Source organism: Coregonus lavaretus, assembly GCF_964263955.1.
Source record: "Coregonus lavaretus genome assembly, contig: HAP1_SCAFFOLD_349, whole genome shotgun sequence".
NCBI lineage: Eukaryota > Metazoa > Chordata > Actinopteri > Salmoniformes > Salmonidae > Coregonus > Coregonus lavaretus.
Genome location: NW_028164466.1, coordinates 432,048 through 448,835, shown reverse-complemented (window position 1 = coordinate 448,835; position 16,788 = coordinate 432,048). Strand labels below are relative to the sequence as shown.

Below are 16,788 nucleotides of genomic sequence, written 5' to 3'. Positions count from 1 at the left end.
AGTAGTAGTAGTAGTAGTAGTAGTAGTAGTAGTAGTAGTATCAGTAGCAGTAGTAGTAGTAGTAGTAGTAGTAGTAGTAGTAGTAGTAGTAGTAGTAGTAGTAGTAGTAGTAGCTGTTTGGTTTGACACTGAGTTGGAAGGTGGTACTTTACTTTATGAGATAAAACAGTAGCAGCAGCAGCCGTCATTCATCTTATTGTGCTGAGTTAGCAGGTGATGCAGTATACATCCCAAATGACACCCTATTCCCTATGTAGTGCACTATTGGACCTGGTCAAAAGTACTACACTATAAAGGAAATAGGGTGGCATTTAGGATGCATCCACAGTAAGACAACATGGGGGACTTCGCTGTTTTGTCACTTTGTTCGACAAGAACCTTTGATGTCAGCACATCAATGCTATGATTGCTTACTACAGAGCTGAACTGGCAAGGTCTCTACCAGTCATTGCCACCCTCTGCGGGAGAGAGAATGAACGCTGGTTTCTCGCTGCTGGTTTGTCCTTGTTGTGATTTGTGACTTAGGAGTTTTTTTTTTGTACACAAACATAGCCTATAGCTTGTTGTGGTACTTTTAAAAATAGACGAGTAATTTGCTGCTTTTCACCACGGCATTTTCTGATCATTCTCTCTCTCTCTCTCTCTCTCTCTCTCTCTCTCTCTCTCTCTCTCTCTCTCTCTCTCTCTCTCTCTCTCTCTCTCTCTCTCTCTCTCTCTCTCTTGCTCTCTCTCTCTCTCTCTCTCTCTCTCTCTCTCTCTCTCTCTCTCTCTCTCTCTCTTGCTCTCTCTCGCTCTCGTTCTCTCTCTCTCTCTCTCTCTCTCTCTCTCTTGCTCTCTCTCTCTCTGTCTCTCTCTCTCTCTCTCTCTCTCTCTCTCTCTCTCTCTTGCTCTCTCTCTCTCTCGTTCTCTCTCTCTCTCTCTCACTCTCTGTCATAGTTAATGACTGCCTCGCTAATTGAAATATTGTTTCATTGTTGCCACGGTTATTACCAAGAAGAAGGTTAAGTTTACTGAAAGTTTACGATTACTGTCGACCGCAAGATTAATATACAGAGCTTTTATTAAAATTCATATAATTATGCAGCAAGTCATCAAAGGGTTTCTGCACCGGGAGGACAGAATGATTGAAAACTGCGGCGAGCGAGGAGCGAGTGGCCGGGCCCCTTCTCAAATGATAACCCAAACAGCAGCCTTATGAGAAAAGAAAGGAGCCTTTTCTCATTAATATGTGGGTGGGAGGTAGATCTCCCCTGTAAGTCAGGCCTCGTGAGAAGAAAGGTGTGTGTTTGTCCTTTGTGCTGCGGGTATGAAGGCAGGGCCTGGTCAGGGGGCTTTGTTTGCACCTGGGTGGCTGTTTTAGACTAGAGGCCCACAGAAAGGTCTCCGATGCTTTAGGACGTTAAAAAATACATCAAACAGGAAAGAGAACGTGACAATTTGGCATTCTTGTGCTCTAAATTCTGTCTTAACTCATATTTTTAGATTGTGAGATTATTAGTTTTTACTTTTAAAAATGTGAATGTTTATCCCCCCTTTATAGATGAATTGTGGAAGCATTGACTTTCTCTTTATGACGGTTTTCTGACTAGTGTCACTTCTTGGTTTTCCCTTGGTGGCTGTTTCTACTGTGGTAATAATTGTAATATGTTTTATTCAGTTATTTGAGGTTTTAGCTTCTCTGTAATGACTCAATATTACAGTTTACTTTCTAACAGTAAGCCCAGCCCAGCAAGAGGAATCCAAGCTGAGCAACAGCAACAAAAAAAAACTAAATTATCTTCAGCATTTAGGCTGAGATCCAATTTCAAATTAATTGTGCTTTTACGGGGCTGGGGAAAGAAGTGGGGAGATTATGTTTATCCTTAAAATGTTTTCTAACACCAATTAAAATGACTGCCGTTATTGATCTTGTTGATTTTTTTTTTATGTCCCTCGAAAATTTGCATAATCTATTAAAAATGAATGATTCATGAAGTGCTCATTGCCAGTTTAAAGAGATCGTAGGAATTATCCGTGGCAGATGTCCCAAACGGCACCCTATGCCCTACATAGTGCACTACTTTTGACCAGAGCCCATAGAAAGTAGTGCACTATATAGGGAATAGGTTACCCATTTGGGAAGCAGCCAGTGACCTGAAAGGGGCTTGAGAGAGATATAAATCTATTGTCTCCTTCTCCTTCTATTAGAGCTCTCAGAAGTACCTGCAAGGGAGGCGACTCCAATAAGAAAGGGATTTAAGGCATTGTGCTCATCATCAAAATTCATGCAGAGGCTAGAAAGCCCCAGCTCCATTATGACAGTCTGCTTCTTCCTCTCCTCTATATCAAAGCCATATTATCCGCTAAATAGTCCCTATTACCCCCAATAAAACCACCCTCCAAAAGGCCTGCCCTGAATATGTGGATGGCACAATCGAAAACGGTGTGGTAATTTCCGTTGTTGATATGGGAAGATATTTCTTTGATTGATTTTCCTTAGAGAGGGATGGTACCTTCATCCTCTCAACCGTATTGCTGTTCATTTAAACTGCTTCAAATTCAAATCAGATGTATTTTTTTAATGGGGTCAGAATGATGAACAGGAGAAGGAAGATCCAATTGGAACTTTTAGTGTGTTTAGAAAAAAGAAGTGAGCGAGACATTAGTGAAGATACAACCTAATTGTCCTACAGTTTTTTTTAGTTCTGCGTGTTTCCTATATCCTAAACACTCACTCCAGCAGCAGTGGTGTCTTGATTAGGTTACTGAGGCTTCTGAAGGCCAGTCCCCTGGGCCTTTCAGGTGGAGTTCTGCACATGGCTATAGACTAGAGCTGACCGACAGGCCGCCTGGCTGCGTACTGAGCGGGTCTGCACCCTATTTCCTCTATAGTGCACTACTTTAGCAGCATACATAGGGCTCTGGTCAAAAGGAGTGCACTATACAGGGAATAGGGTGCAATTTGGGATGCCCAAGACTCTTTACCCAGAATCCCTGCTGGGCCTGCTAATGGGAGACTCCCAGAGTGCATTGGTTTGTGTCAATGACACCTCCCCCTCCCTCTTCATCCCTCACTCCTCTCCTCCTCTCTGAACGCTAACAGGTGCTCCTGAGGAGTCACTCCTCTCTGAACGCTAACAGGTGCTCCTGAGGAGTCACTCCTCTCTGAACGCTAACAGGTGCTCCTGAGGAGTCACTTGTCTGTAATAGGTGGCTGATGTGTTGATTAGACACTCCAGGAAGAAAGGCCAGTGTAGAAAACCAGCAGAGGTGAGTTTCCTGGAAGCTTCGTAGCACTGAAATCCTCCTTAATCCATTACCTACGATGGACCTAAAGATGATCTGAGTGCTGTAAAGCTGTCGGGGAACACCTCACACCAGATCTGCTCGACTGGTGCACTGAGAGAGTCAGTGCTGCTAGTGTGGAGTAGAAAGGAACCCTAAAGACTTGGTGTGCATCCCAAATGGCACCCTATTCCCTATATCTGGTCAAAAGTAGTGCACTATAAAGATAATAGGGTGTCATTAGGCCACAGCACATCAGGAACAGGCAGAGAGAGAGAGGCACGTTCCCTCCCTGGCTGGACACATCCCTATAACACATCTCTGATGTCTCTGTGGCCTAGTGACAAACTGTTCCTCTACCCTGCTCTCCCCTGCAAGCTCTCCTGGCTCTGGAATTAATGATTATTTCGTCTTCACACAAAGCAAACTAACCTTTGAGCACACATTTGGTAATGAATGACTTTCACTGCCGTGATGCTGTGTTGGGGGAATTAAACCAATTTGGCTCCCCAAACATTCTTTACTTAGTTGTAATTAATTAGGGAGCAGAGATTTTGGGGCTGGTGATAAATTGCTTCATTCTGCATACAGGAGAAAATGGAGGTCAAAGATGGAGATGTTTCGGTTGTTGTTGTTGTCGTAGCGATACATGAAGGTTGTCCCTGTCATGCTATATTTAATACTCCTATTTCCTACAAAAAATAGTCATTCTGTAACTAAATGACTTTGTTGCCGTGCCAAATAAAAAGAAGGTCAAGTACGGAGGTTTTTCAGTCAGTCAGTCGTTCGGAGAAGAACAAGCTGAAGTCAGTAAATACAGACGTTGACAAATACGTTCTGGACAGATGACTCTATAGGTTATATTCTTTACATTCCGATGAGAGTTGAGAAGACTCATGGGTCTCTGTTTGTCTCTCTGTCTCTCTGTCTCTCCTTCTATCTGTCTGTCTGTCTGTCTGTCTCTCTGTCTCTCTGTCTATCTGTCTTTCACTGCAGAAATCAGCAGTTGGCAGGACTAGTTTTGCAGGGTACTCTATCTGTCTTCAGGACAGTAAGCAACCAACCAACATCATATCATTAGTTGGTTTCTATGTTCAGTGATCCTGAACACAACACATCCTGTAGGTCACTGTTGAATGCTAACCTTGTCATTCAGATAACCACGGGGCAATTGCAAAGCCAGGAAGTAGCTCCTTCTAGTTTTGTGGTGGTGTTAGGTCTTGTTCTGTCCTAGGCCTTATGGCGCTAGTATCTCATTATCTACAGTAGAACATTACAAAAGACTGCCAGGTTAGTTCAGTAATGTCTGATCAAGGAGCCACGCTCAGGCAAATACATGGTCAAGTAGCTAGAGAGTTTCTAACTGTTCAAATCAACAGACAGAAATAGCCTGTGTACTGCACCCTCAAAGTCCTCATGATTTATGCTCCATTTCCAAAATGAAGACAGAAATCAACAGGCTCTCTCCTGTTAACAACAAACCTCCAAAACAAATCTTTGAATTGATTTTCTGTGTGTGTGTGTGTGTGTGTGTGTGTGTGTGTGTGTGTGCGTGCGTGCGTGCGTGTGCGCGTGCGCGCGTGCGTGTGTGTGTGTCTGTGTGTAGGGAAAGGGGAAAAACAACAAAAAGAGAGCAGCTGGAGAAAATAGAAATAGTGTTGATTCTCTGGCTGCCGTTGAATCTAAGAGGGCTGACTGCCTGTGTGTTATATTAGCTGCTTCAGCAGTCCCCCAGGCCAAATAAAGAAGACCTTCTATAATGAGGATTCTCTCCACACAACTCTGTTGTAAAACAACAATGGTGAGGACACAGCTAATGAGGCTATCATGGAGTACTGAGAACTGACAGAGAGAGAGAAGAGGACTCTCCCCACCGGCCCCTCAGTCAAAGACAAGAGGCTTTTTAAAGAGGACAGGATTGTAAGCGAAGCAGCAACGGTCAGAGGAATCTGACAGTTACCCACTGTAACTTCTAGGAAAATATAATACATTATTCTATGTGTTTAGGTGCCGCAACAGTTAGAACCCACTGTAATCAACATTCAGTAACCGAATTATCAGTTAGAGTCCACTGTAATCAACATTCAGTAACCGAATAATCAGTTAGAGTCCACTGTAATCAACATTCAGTCACCGAATTATCAGTTAGAGTCCACTGTAATCAACATTCAGTAACCGAATTATCAGTTAGAGTCCACTGTAATCAACGTTCAGTAACCAAATTATCAGTTAGAGTCCACTGTAATCAACATTCAGTAACCGAATTATCAGTTAGAGTCCACTGTAATCAACGTTCAGTAACCAAATTATCAGTTAGAGTCCACTGTAATCAACATTCAGTAACCGAATTATCAGTTAGAGTCCACTGTAATCAACGTTCAGTAACCAAATTATCAGTTAGAGTCCACTGTAATCAACATTCAGTAACCGAATTATCAGTTAGAGTCCACTGTAATCAACATTCAGTAACCAAATTATCAGTTAGAGTCCACTGTAATCAACATTCAGTAACCAAATTATCAGTTAGAGTCCACTGTAATCAACATTCAGTAACCGAATTATCAGTTAGAGTCCACTGTAATCAACATTCAGTAACCAAATTATCATTTAGAAACCACTGTAACTTGCAAATAATATGCTTCATTATTGGATGTATAGTGTAAAAGATGAATAATGTAATGAAGTTTACAAGCTTGATTACAGTTACAGTCTTGCCTATGTATAAAAAGGGAATATATTTACATTGATTTGTACCAAATCTTTACCATGCACACATTGTGCAATATTCCACAAAGTGCCCACATTCTTTGCAATTATCAATCAATCAACAAATCAATAAATCAATCAACACACCCATTAATCATTACGGTCTGTTCAGGAGTGAAAAGCCCATTGTCTCTTGGAGAACTGACTCCTGAACCTGGAGTTAGTTGCCCCCTATCCAGATGACTCGAGGAGGTCAGCTCAAGGAGGTAAACTAAACCATGCTCTTGAGACTAAGAAACACGGGCCCTCAAGACGTTAATGAAACCAAGGACCCTTCAGCTATTGTGTCGTGCTCAGTCCTACACACAATGTGCTCTGTGTGTGTTCATCCCCTGTGTGTGTGTGTGCTGTTAACCATGAATACTGCTCCTCTAGCCTCTACCCCTATACAACCCGCTCTCCACACACACACACACACACACACACACACACACACACACACACACACACACACACACACACACACACACACACACACACACACACACACACACCCTCTCAGTAGGACCCCCCACCTACTCCAACAGTTCTCTTTGACTTCTTTTTACACAGTGGTCTGTCTGTAGACTAATTCTTATTACACAGTGGTCTGTCTGCAGACTAATTCTTATTACACAGTGGTCTGTCTGCAGACTAATTCTTATTACACAGTGGTCTGTCTGCAGACTAATTCTTATTACACAGTGGTCTGTCTGCAGACTAATTCTTATTACACAGTGGTCTGTCTGCAGACTAATTCTTATTACACAGTGGTCTGTCTGCAGACTAATTCTTATTACACACTGGTCTGTCTGCAGACTAATTCTTATTACACACTGGTCTGTCTGCAGACTAATTCTTATTACACATGAATGGTCTGCCATGACATCATGGCAGCTGGAGACATTTTCACTAAAAGAAAACCTTCCCTTGAAAAACAACTTTTCCTAATTTTTTCACAAAGCAATAACCATGTGTATGTTAAAGACTAGAAACTAGTCTACGGTAGTTTTACAGTTATTTGATCATCTACTGTATACTATAGGCTAATACACGTTTTTTTCCTCCATTAAATTAATGTAGTTGATCATTATGTTTGGTGAGGAGAGAGGCAGTCGTGGCCGAAACACTTGTATTATGGTGGCCATTTCTGCTGTGCCGGTATTAACTGAAATAAACAACAGCAATTGAAAACCAGCGTATGCTCAGTCAAAGATGCCTTCATAAAACTATGTCCTGTGGTATCATGGGGCATTATGTAATATTATGGCTGCTGGGCTCGCTCATTAAAGCTCCGTTGAGAGCTGATTTAGCCCCAGTGTCCCTTGCGGCTAAACAATGTTGCAGGGGCCCCTCTCTCTCTCTCCTCTTTCCCCCTCCGACCCTTTGGCTGGCCTTAGCTGGGCCGGAGCGCTCGGGAGCTACGTGCCGGCAGCTCAAACAGCCTGGCGGCAGGGGTAGGACAGGGTAGGAAACCCAGCTGTCATGTCCAATTACAGGCCTGAATACGGAGCAGGGCTGAATAACTAACGTAGGGTCCAGAGTGACGCTAGCTAGTAGCTCTGTACAGGGGCCAATACTGGATGGACAGACAAACGGGCTTTGGCTTTAGAACTGCAGTCGCGGTGACGGGGGTGATCTGCTCTTTCAGGACTGTGTCTGTGTGTGTGTGTGTGTGCGTTCGAGGGAAGGAGGAGAGGAGGACAGGAGGATAGGAGGAGAGGAGGACAGGAGGACAGGAGGACAGGAGGACATAGTTCTGGGGTTCAGTAAAGCGTACTCTATGTTTAAACTAGTTTGAATGCAGCAATGAACAGAGTTTTCCTCTTCATTATTCTACCTACTTCTGCATAATTCTTTGATGTGGTTTTCTGTCCCATTAAGTACTTTGTCTTTTGGCTTCCAACGTAGGGGACAAAGCCAGAGGAGGAGTGACAGTTGGTTGTGTTGACAGTGTAGGATGAGGATTCTGTTGACTGATTTGTGATTCCTGAGACACATTATGAGTCTGCAAAAGTCTGATGAATGAAAACTATGTTAAAAGTACTTTATTCTTAGCACAACATCTCTCATTAAATGACTATAGGCTACAGTATATTTATTATCTGGTGACTGGTGACTATAGACTACAGTATATTTATTCTCTGGTGACTATAGACAACAGTATATTTATTATCTGGTGACTATAGACTACATTATATGTATTATCTGGTGACTATAGACTACAGTATATTTATTCTCTGGTGACTATAGACTACAGTATATTTATTCTCTGGTGACTATAGACTACAGTATATTTATTATCTGGTGACTATAGACTACAGTATATTTATTCTCTGGTGACTATAGACTACAGTATATTTATTCTCTGGTGACTATAGACTACAGTATATTTATTCTCTGGTGACTATAGACTACAGTATATTTATTATCTGGTGACTATAGACTACAGTATATATATTCTCTGGTGACTATAGACTACAGTATATTTATTATCTGGTGACTATAGACTACAGTATATTTATTCTCCAGTCACTATAGACTACAGTATATTTATTATCTGGTGACTATAGACTACGGTATATTTATTCTCTGGTGACTATAGACTACAGTATATTTATTATCTGGTGACTATAGACTACAGTATATTTATTCTCTGGTGACTATAGACTACAGTATATTTATTCTCTGGTGACTATAGACTACAGTATATTTATTCTCTGGTGACTATAGACTACAGTATATTTATTATCTGGTGACTATAGACTACAGTATATTTATTCTCTGGTGACTATAGACTACAGTATATTTATTCTCTGGTGACTATAGACTGCAGTATATTTATTATCTGGTGACTATAGACTACAGTATATTTATTCTCTGGTGACTATAGACTACAGTATATTTATTCTCTGGTGACTATAGACTACAGAATATTTATTCTCTGGTGACTATAGACTACAGTATATTTATTATCTGACTACAGTATAATTATTATCTGGTGACTATAGACTACAGTATATTTATTCTCTGGTCACTATAGACTACAGTATATTTATTCTCTGGTGACTATAGACTACAGTATATTTATTCTCTGGTGACTATAGACTACAGTATATTTATTATCTGGTGACTATAGACTACAGTATATTTATTCTCTGGTGACTATAGACTACAGTATATTTATTCTCTGGTCACTATAGACTACAGTATATTTATTCTCTGGTGACTATAGACTACAGTATATTTATTCTCTGGTGACTATAGACTACAGTATATTTATTATCTGGTGACTATAGACTACAGTATATTTATTCTCTGGTGACTATAGACTACAGTATATTTATTCTCTGGTGACTATAGACTACAGTATATTTATTCTCTGGTGACTATAGACTACAGTATATTTATTCTCTGGTGACTATAGACTACAGTATATTTATTATCTGGTGACTATAGACTACAGTATATTTATTATCTGGTGACTATAGACTACAGTATATTTATTCTCTGGTGACTATAGACTATAGTATATTTATTCTCTGGTGACTATAGACTACAGTATATTTATTCTCTGGTGACTATAGACTACAGTATATTTATTATCTGGTGACTATAGACTACAGTATATTTATTCTCTGGTGACTATAGACTACAGTATATTTATTATCTGGTGACTATAGACTACAGTATATTTATTATCTGGTGACTATAGACTACAGTATATTTATTCTCTGGTGACTATAGACTACAGTATATTTATTCTCTGGTGACTATAGACTACAGTATATTTATTCTCTGGTGACTATAGACTACAGTATATTTATTCTCTGGTGACTATAGACTACAGTATATTTATTCTCTGGTGACTATAGACTACAGTATATTTATTCTCTGGTGACTATAGACTACAGTATATTTATTCTCTGGTGACTATAGACTACAGTATATTTATTCTCTGGTGACTATAGACTACAGTATATTTATTATCTGGTGACTATAGACTACAGTACATTTATTATCTGGTGACTATAGACTACAGTATATTTATTATCTGGTGACTATAGACTACAGTATATTTATTCTCTGGTCACTATAGACTACAGAATATTTATTCTCTGGTGACTATAGACTACAGTATATTTATTCTCTGGTGACTATAGACTACAGTATATTTATTATCTGGTGACTATAGACTACAGTATATTTATTCTCTGGTGACTATAGACTACAGTATATTTATTCTCTGGTCACTATAGACTACAGTATATTTATTCTCTGGTGACTATAGACTACAGTATATTTATTCTCTGGTGACTTTAGACTACAGAATATTTATTATCTGGTGACTATAGACTACAGTATATTTATTCTCTGGTGACTATAGACTACAGTATATTTATTCTCTGGTGACTATAGACTACAGTATATTTATTATCTGGTGACTATAGACTACAGTATATTTATTCTCTGGTGACTATAGACTATAGTATATTTATTCTCTGGTGACTATAGACTACAGTATATTTATTCTCTGGTGACTATAGACTACAGTATATTTATTCTCTGGTGACTATAGACTACAGTATATTTATTATCTGGTGACTATAGACTACAGTATATTTATTATCTGGTGACTATAGACTACAGTATATTTATTATCTGGTGACTATAGACTACAGTATATTTATTCTCTGGTGACTATAGACTACAGTATATTTATTCTCTGGTGACTATAGACTACAGTATATTTATTATCTGGTGACTATAGACTACAGTATATTTATTCTCTGGTGACTATAGACTACAGTATATTTATTCTCTGGTCACTAGGGTGTAGAATACAGTATATTTATTCTCTGGTCACTAGGGTGTAGAATACAGTATATTTATTCTCTGGTCACTAGGGTGTAGAATACAGTATATTTATTCTCTGGTCACTAGGGTGTAGGCCATAGTATGGAGGCCATGATACCTACACTGTAAAATCAAGTGTTTAGGATCTGAACACATAGCCAAACACTTATCTGGAACACTTTTTAAACACCTCAAGGCATTTGGAATTTCAATGAGAATGCGTCACAGTGTTTAGATTGGAAACACCAGAGCATGTTTATTTGCTGCAACACTTTTTAAACACATGAACACGTTTATTCGGTACAAGTCATTCGGTTTTATACTCTAAACACTGGGGCTGTTGTTTTAACACTGTAGGGTGGAAAGCCAGATTTGCATATTTCCCAGCATGGCTTTCAAGTAAATGTGAGAGATACCCACCAATCACTGTGTTTGTTAGTGACAGAGACATGATTGTTACGTTCAATAACTTCTACCACTGAAGCTTTCACCAGATGACTGACTAAGTGAATGTGTTTCAATTAAAAATAAACCCTTTATGACCACATATTATACATGTCATAAGGCCTTTAGTAATGGCCCAGTTATCCTGGACATTGTGGTCTGAAAATCCTGGCTCATGGGCCACATCAGACCTGCAAATTACAATATGCTGGTTTATGAAGTGATTAGTAATTCCTGTCGGAATCCAGCCAAGAGGGAGGATATCCAAGAATTTGAATATTTTATCACCCCACAACCTGCACTCAGAATGGCTGCTATGGTGAATGACTTATCAAACAAGATGACCTAAACCAAGGTTCCCCAACTGGCGGCCCGCTGATGATTTTAGTGGTTGTTTTATTTTTTGAAATCTGTTCCAAAGTATTCCTACTCGTAATAGACATATACTGTATGTGATCGTACACAAATGTAGGAAAGGTTTGAAATTATTATGTTTTAGTCAAATATTATATAATATTATATGTAGAGAACAACTATACACTGTAGAGAACAACACAACACTATACACTGTAGAGAACAACACAACACTATACACTGTAGAGAACAACACAACACTATACACTGTAGAGAACAACACAACACAACACTATACACTGTAGAGAGCAACACAACACTATGCACTGTAGAGAACAACACAACACTATACACTGTAGAGAACAACACAACACTATACACTGTAGAGAACAACATAACACTATACACTGTAGAGAACAACACAACACTATGCACTGTCTGTTTGGGCTTCTTGCAGTCGATTTGCAGTCTACATCCCCTCAAGAAAAAAATCATCCTGCAGCTGAATGTAATTGATGACCCCTGACCTAAACCCTCTAAACTGGAACAACTATCTCAGTAACGGGTGCAATAAATCCAACGCCCTGCAGATTGGATTAGTTTAGAACAATTTAAAGTTATTTATATTTGTATAGTATAAGATCAATGAATCAATGAATGTGCACGAGGAAACAGATATTAAAGCAAACTATTCAAAAAAAAATCAACAAAGCATGCTGGGAAATATGATAATGAGGGCCCCCCCCCCCCACGTCTTTTTCACTCTGAGGGAGTTAGCGAAAATTAACTCAACACAGTTGAGTAACCACGACACCACGCGATTGAAAAAAATTGTATTGACTCAAATGTCCTGTTCAGTTGTGCTGAAACGTAGGCAAGGTGACAGACATTCCTAACACTGATCTGAATTAAAGGCATGGAAAGTCACATCAATATCTTAATGACTAAATGCACTCTGAACCAGGACGATGGAGAAGTTAACATCTGAAGACTTAGGAGATATAGGTGTTTCTCCTGGTTGGAAACTGACTGGGAATGGCTGACTATCATGTGAAATCTTGCATTCTAAACACCTGTGTTTAACATGTGAACACTTAATGGGCGGCAGGTAGCTTAGTGGTTAAGAGCGTTGTGCCAGTAACCGAAAGGTCGCTGGTTCTAATCCCCGAGCCAACTAGGTGAAAAATCTGTCGATGTGCCCTTGAGCAAGGCACTTAACCCTAATTGCTCCTGTAAGTCGCTCTGGATAAGAGTGTCTGCTAAATAATGTAAATGTTAATGGCAAATCTAAATACCTAATGTTTAAAGTTTTATACACAGACGTTTAGGTTATAAAGGTGTCACGTTTCATGGTTTTACAGTGTATTACAATGAGTATTTTCTGTTCAAGGGAGACCGTATGATTAGACAGGTGCGTCCCAAATGGCAGCCTTTTCCCTATGTAGTGCACTATGAGCCCTATGAGCCCTGGTCAAAAGTAGTGCAATGTTAAGGGAATATGGTGCAATTTGGAACAAAAAACATGATCCCGTTTCTAACCTCTAAGAGGGGGTGGTTTAGTGTTTTGTCTTGGAGGACCATCTATTGATTGTGTGTGTGTTCTCTCTCTCTCTCTCCAGGTCGAGACATGGCCAACACAACCCTACCGGGCTATCCCCCTCACGTACCCCCCACAGGCCAGGGCAGCTACCCCACCTCAACACTGGCTGGAATGGTTCCTGGTGAGTGTACCTTTTGGTAGATATTACATTTTAGTTTAATATTTTATTTTCATTTCAAGATTGTACAAACTGTCCCTCATATAAAGCAATGACCTGTAGGGTGGACAGACAGCACACACAAATACATGTAGGCTATCAGGAGACTAGTCCTGCTGGATAACTGAGAGACAGACAGGGACATGGTTAAAGGACAGAGACAGACAGAGACATGGTTAAAGGACAGAGACAGACAGAGACATGGTTAAAGGACAGAGACAGACAGAGACATGGTTAAAAGACAGAGACAGACAGAGACATGGTTAAAAGACAGAGACAGACAGAGACATGGTTAAAAGACAGAGACAGACAGAGACATGGTTAAAAGACAGAGACAGACAGAGACATGGTTAAAGGACAGAGACATACAGAGACATGGTTAAAAGACAGAGACATACAGAGACATGGTTAAAGGACAGATCCTCTCAGTTCCACTCCAGTATCTTAGCTCATTATCCCTCTGTGGTGTGTGCCGTGCATGAGGCATTCTCAGGAGCCGTCGATAAACAGCTAGCGATCTCCTCTCCTCCGTCTCTCTCCCAGTCCTCCCCTCGGCCTCCTCGTCCTCCTCTGTGGTCAGAGCGCCTCCCTTTCCCCCCTCTACTTAACCTGCGGTTCAGGTTCACAACAAACAGTGAAGGGTCACAACACAGAGGCATGGGAGGCCAGTCAATATTTAAATCGCTATCTCTCTAAGGAGGGGCCGGCTGGGCCAGGGCTAGTGTTACACTGCCAGAACACACCAACCAGACACTGGGGCGGGACGGGATGGGACGGGATGCATTCTGACTACTGCGCTGATTCACTGGTTGTTTCCTGGTATTCCCCGTCTCTGTGCTCGTACACCCCAACGCGGCAGCATGCACCGCCATTTTTCTTTGAGCTGATCAACCCATGCGGAAAGGAAAATCCAATCGAGTGCACAGCTGTGTTAGAAAATCATTAACCGATTACAGCATGCTCAAAGGGCTTCAGGATTCAGACCCGCTCTCTCCCCCGTCCATCCGTACAATCACTGTTTTGTCCACTGGATGCAATGCAATGCACACCGTTTTCTTTTCATATCAGTTTCAGCATAGAGTATCAACAACACATACAGTTCCTTCAGAAAGGACTTCACACTCCTTGACTTCCTCCACACGCTGTTGTGTTACAGCCTGAATTTAAAATGGATTCCATTGAGATTTAGTGTCACTGATACACACAGTGCCCCCATCATGTCAAAGTGGAATTATGTTTTTAGAAATGTTTACAAATTAATTAAAAGTGAAAAGCTGAAATGTCTTGAGTCAATAAGTATTCAACCCCTTCGTTATGACAAGCCTAAATAATTCACGAGTCAAATTATAATTTGCACGGACTCACTCTGTGTCCAATAATAGTGTTTAACATGATCTTCAAATGACTACACCATCTCTATACCCTCTGGTCCCTCAACCACAAAGACCAGGGAAGTTTTCCAATTGGTTCGCAAAGAAGGCCACCTATTGGTAGATGGGTAAAAAAAAAAAAAAAGCAGACATTGAATATACTTTTGAGCATGGTGCAGTTATTAATTATTTTAAAAAGAATAATAGGTCAATATTATACAATCCAGGTGTGCAAATATTGTATTTGTGTTTTTTTGTGATAAAGTATGTACATTGTAACTCATTGTTACTTGTTACACTGTAATTACATGAGCAGTTCCACAGTATAAAGTCCCTGTAATGTAAAGGGCTATCTATTATCTATATGACAGTTAGTTCATTTGGTTGGAGTTGGAGAATACGGCGTGTTTTTCACAGCGTCTTATCAAATCAGTTTTTACCACCCAGTCGTTCTCATCAGTCACCAGACACCAGCAGTAACGTGGTGCTGGTGGATCTCCATTGATCTGACCCACAGACACTAAGATTTAGTGACAGGCCCCAAACACTGTTCAAATCTCAGCCTTTATTGCCTCATAAAAGAAAGAAACGTGTAGGACCAACAGCATTGCTCACTGGCATGGTCTAAGTTACTTCCTGCCTGCAAGGAAAATTCTGTGACACAAAACAGCGGGACAGGGTTTCCTTTCCTCTGAGGAAGCTTATAACAAGAGTTTATAATGCCATTTCAACCATTAGAAAGGATGCTAGCAAATGTCTTAAAACCACAGTGTTTATTTCAATGATGTGGAAAATAGAAGGTGTACAGGACAGTAGATACTATGACAGCAGGTGTTAAGAGGTACAGGACAGTAGATACTATGACAGCAGGTGTTAAGAGGTACAGGACAGTAGATACTATGACAGCAGGTGTTAAGAGGTACAGGACAGTAGATACTATGACAGCAGGTGTTAAGAGGTACAGGACAGTAGATACTACGACAGCAGGTGTTAAGAGGTACAGGACAGTAGATACTATGACAGCAGGTGTTAAGAGGTACAGGACAGTAGATACTATGACAGCAGGTGTTGAGGTACAGGACAGTAGATACTATGACAGTGGGTGTGACGCGGAAGACCACAACTGTCAGATTTTCTATCGTTCAGTCTTGCATCATTAAAATGAAATGGAGAGAAAAAATAATAAATAAATGATCTGGTTGACTGGTCTCAAATAAATGACTATCAAATTACACAATACGTTATATATATGATGGGAAATGGCAAGCAAGTGAAAGAGTTTCACAAGGTAATGGAATGGGACTTTAAAAATGCTAATCGTTTTGTTTGTTTTACAGGGAGTGAGTTTACAGGAAACCCTTACAGTCATCCACAGTACACAACCTACAACGAGGCATGGCGATTCAGCAACCCAGCGCTACTAAGTGAGTATGACTGACTGGAGTCTTAGAGCATTTTACAACAACTACAGTATTATTAGATATTTTTTTTTACATATCCCTTAAACATTTTTTTTTAAATATTGTTATAGCCTTGGCCGGTATAATTAATTTACAACAGCTAACGGATACAACCGTTAGAATGTCAGTTTAGAATGTCAGTTACTGAGAGGACAACAGGACACATAATCACAGTGTGTTGTGGGTTCTGGTGGATGTTGTTTCCAACGGTCCATTTCTTCTGTTAACCTTCCAGGTTCCCCTTATTATTATAGTGCCGCATCCAGAGGTTCCGGACCACCTACTGCTGCCACGGCATATGACCGCCACTAGTTACCACGGAAACCAAATCAACCACCACCACCACCACCTACACCACGACTACAACCATGGCTTCGGCAGCGTCCATGTTGCCCCGGTGTGAACAGAGGGCATGATGGGATACTGTTAAGACAGCTAACAGGCAGCTCCATTTCCTGTATATCACACTACTACACACAACAGAAGAAGAACTGTCCTCCTGAATACCACACTACTACACACAACAGAAGAAGAACT

The 16,788-nt window shown here is 40.4% G+C and overlaps 1 protein-coding gene across 1 annotated transcript in view; it reads left to right on the top strand.

Annotated features, from left to right (window-relative positions):
- The window catches only part of LOC311116995 (paired box protein Pax-2a-like), a gene marked incomplete at its 3' end in the record, with an annotated part of 47,528 nt that extends 30,965 nt beyond the window's left edge, over positions 1-16,563 (top strand). Inside the window, exons 8-10 of the mRNA XM_084192004.1 lie at positions 13,284-13,385; positions 16,129-16,215; positions 16,487-16,563. Coding sequence (XP_084048130.1) covers positions 13,284-13,385; positions 16,129-16,215; positions 16,487-16,563 — 266 coding nt within the window. The remainder of the gene's footprint in view (positions 1-13,283; positions 13,386-16,128; positions 16,216-16,486) is intronic.
- Positions 16,564-16,788: the final 225 nt, after the last annotated feature.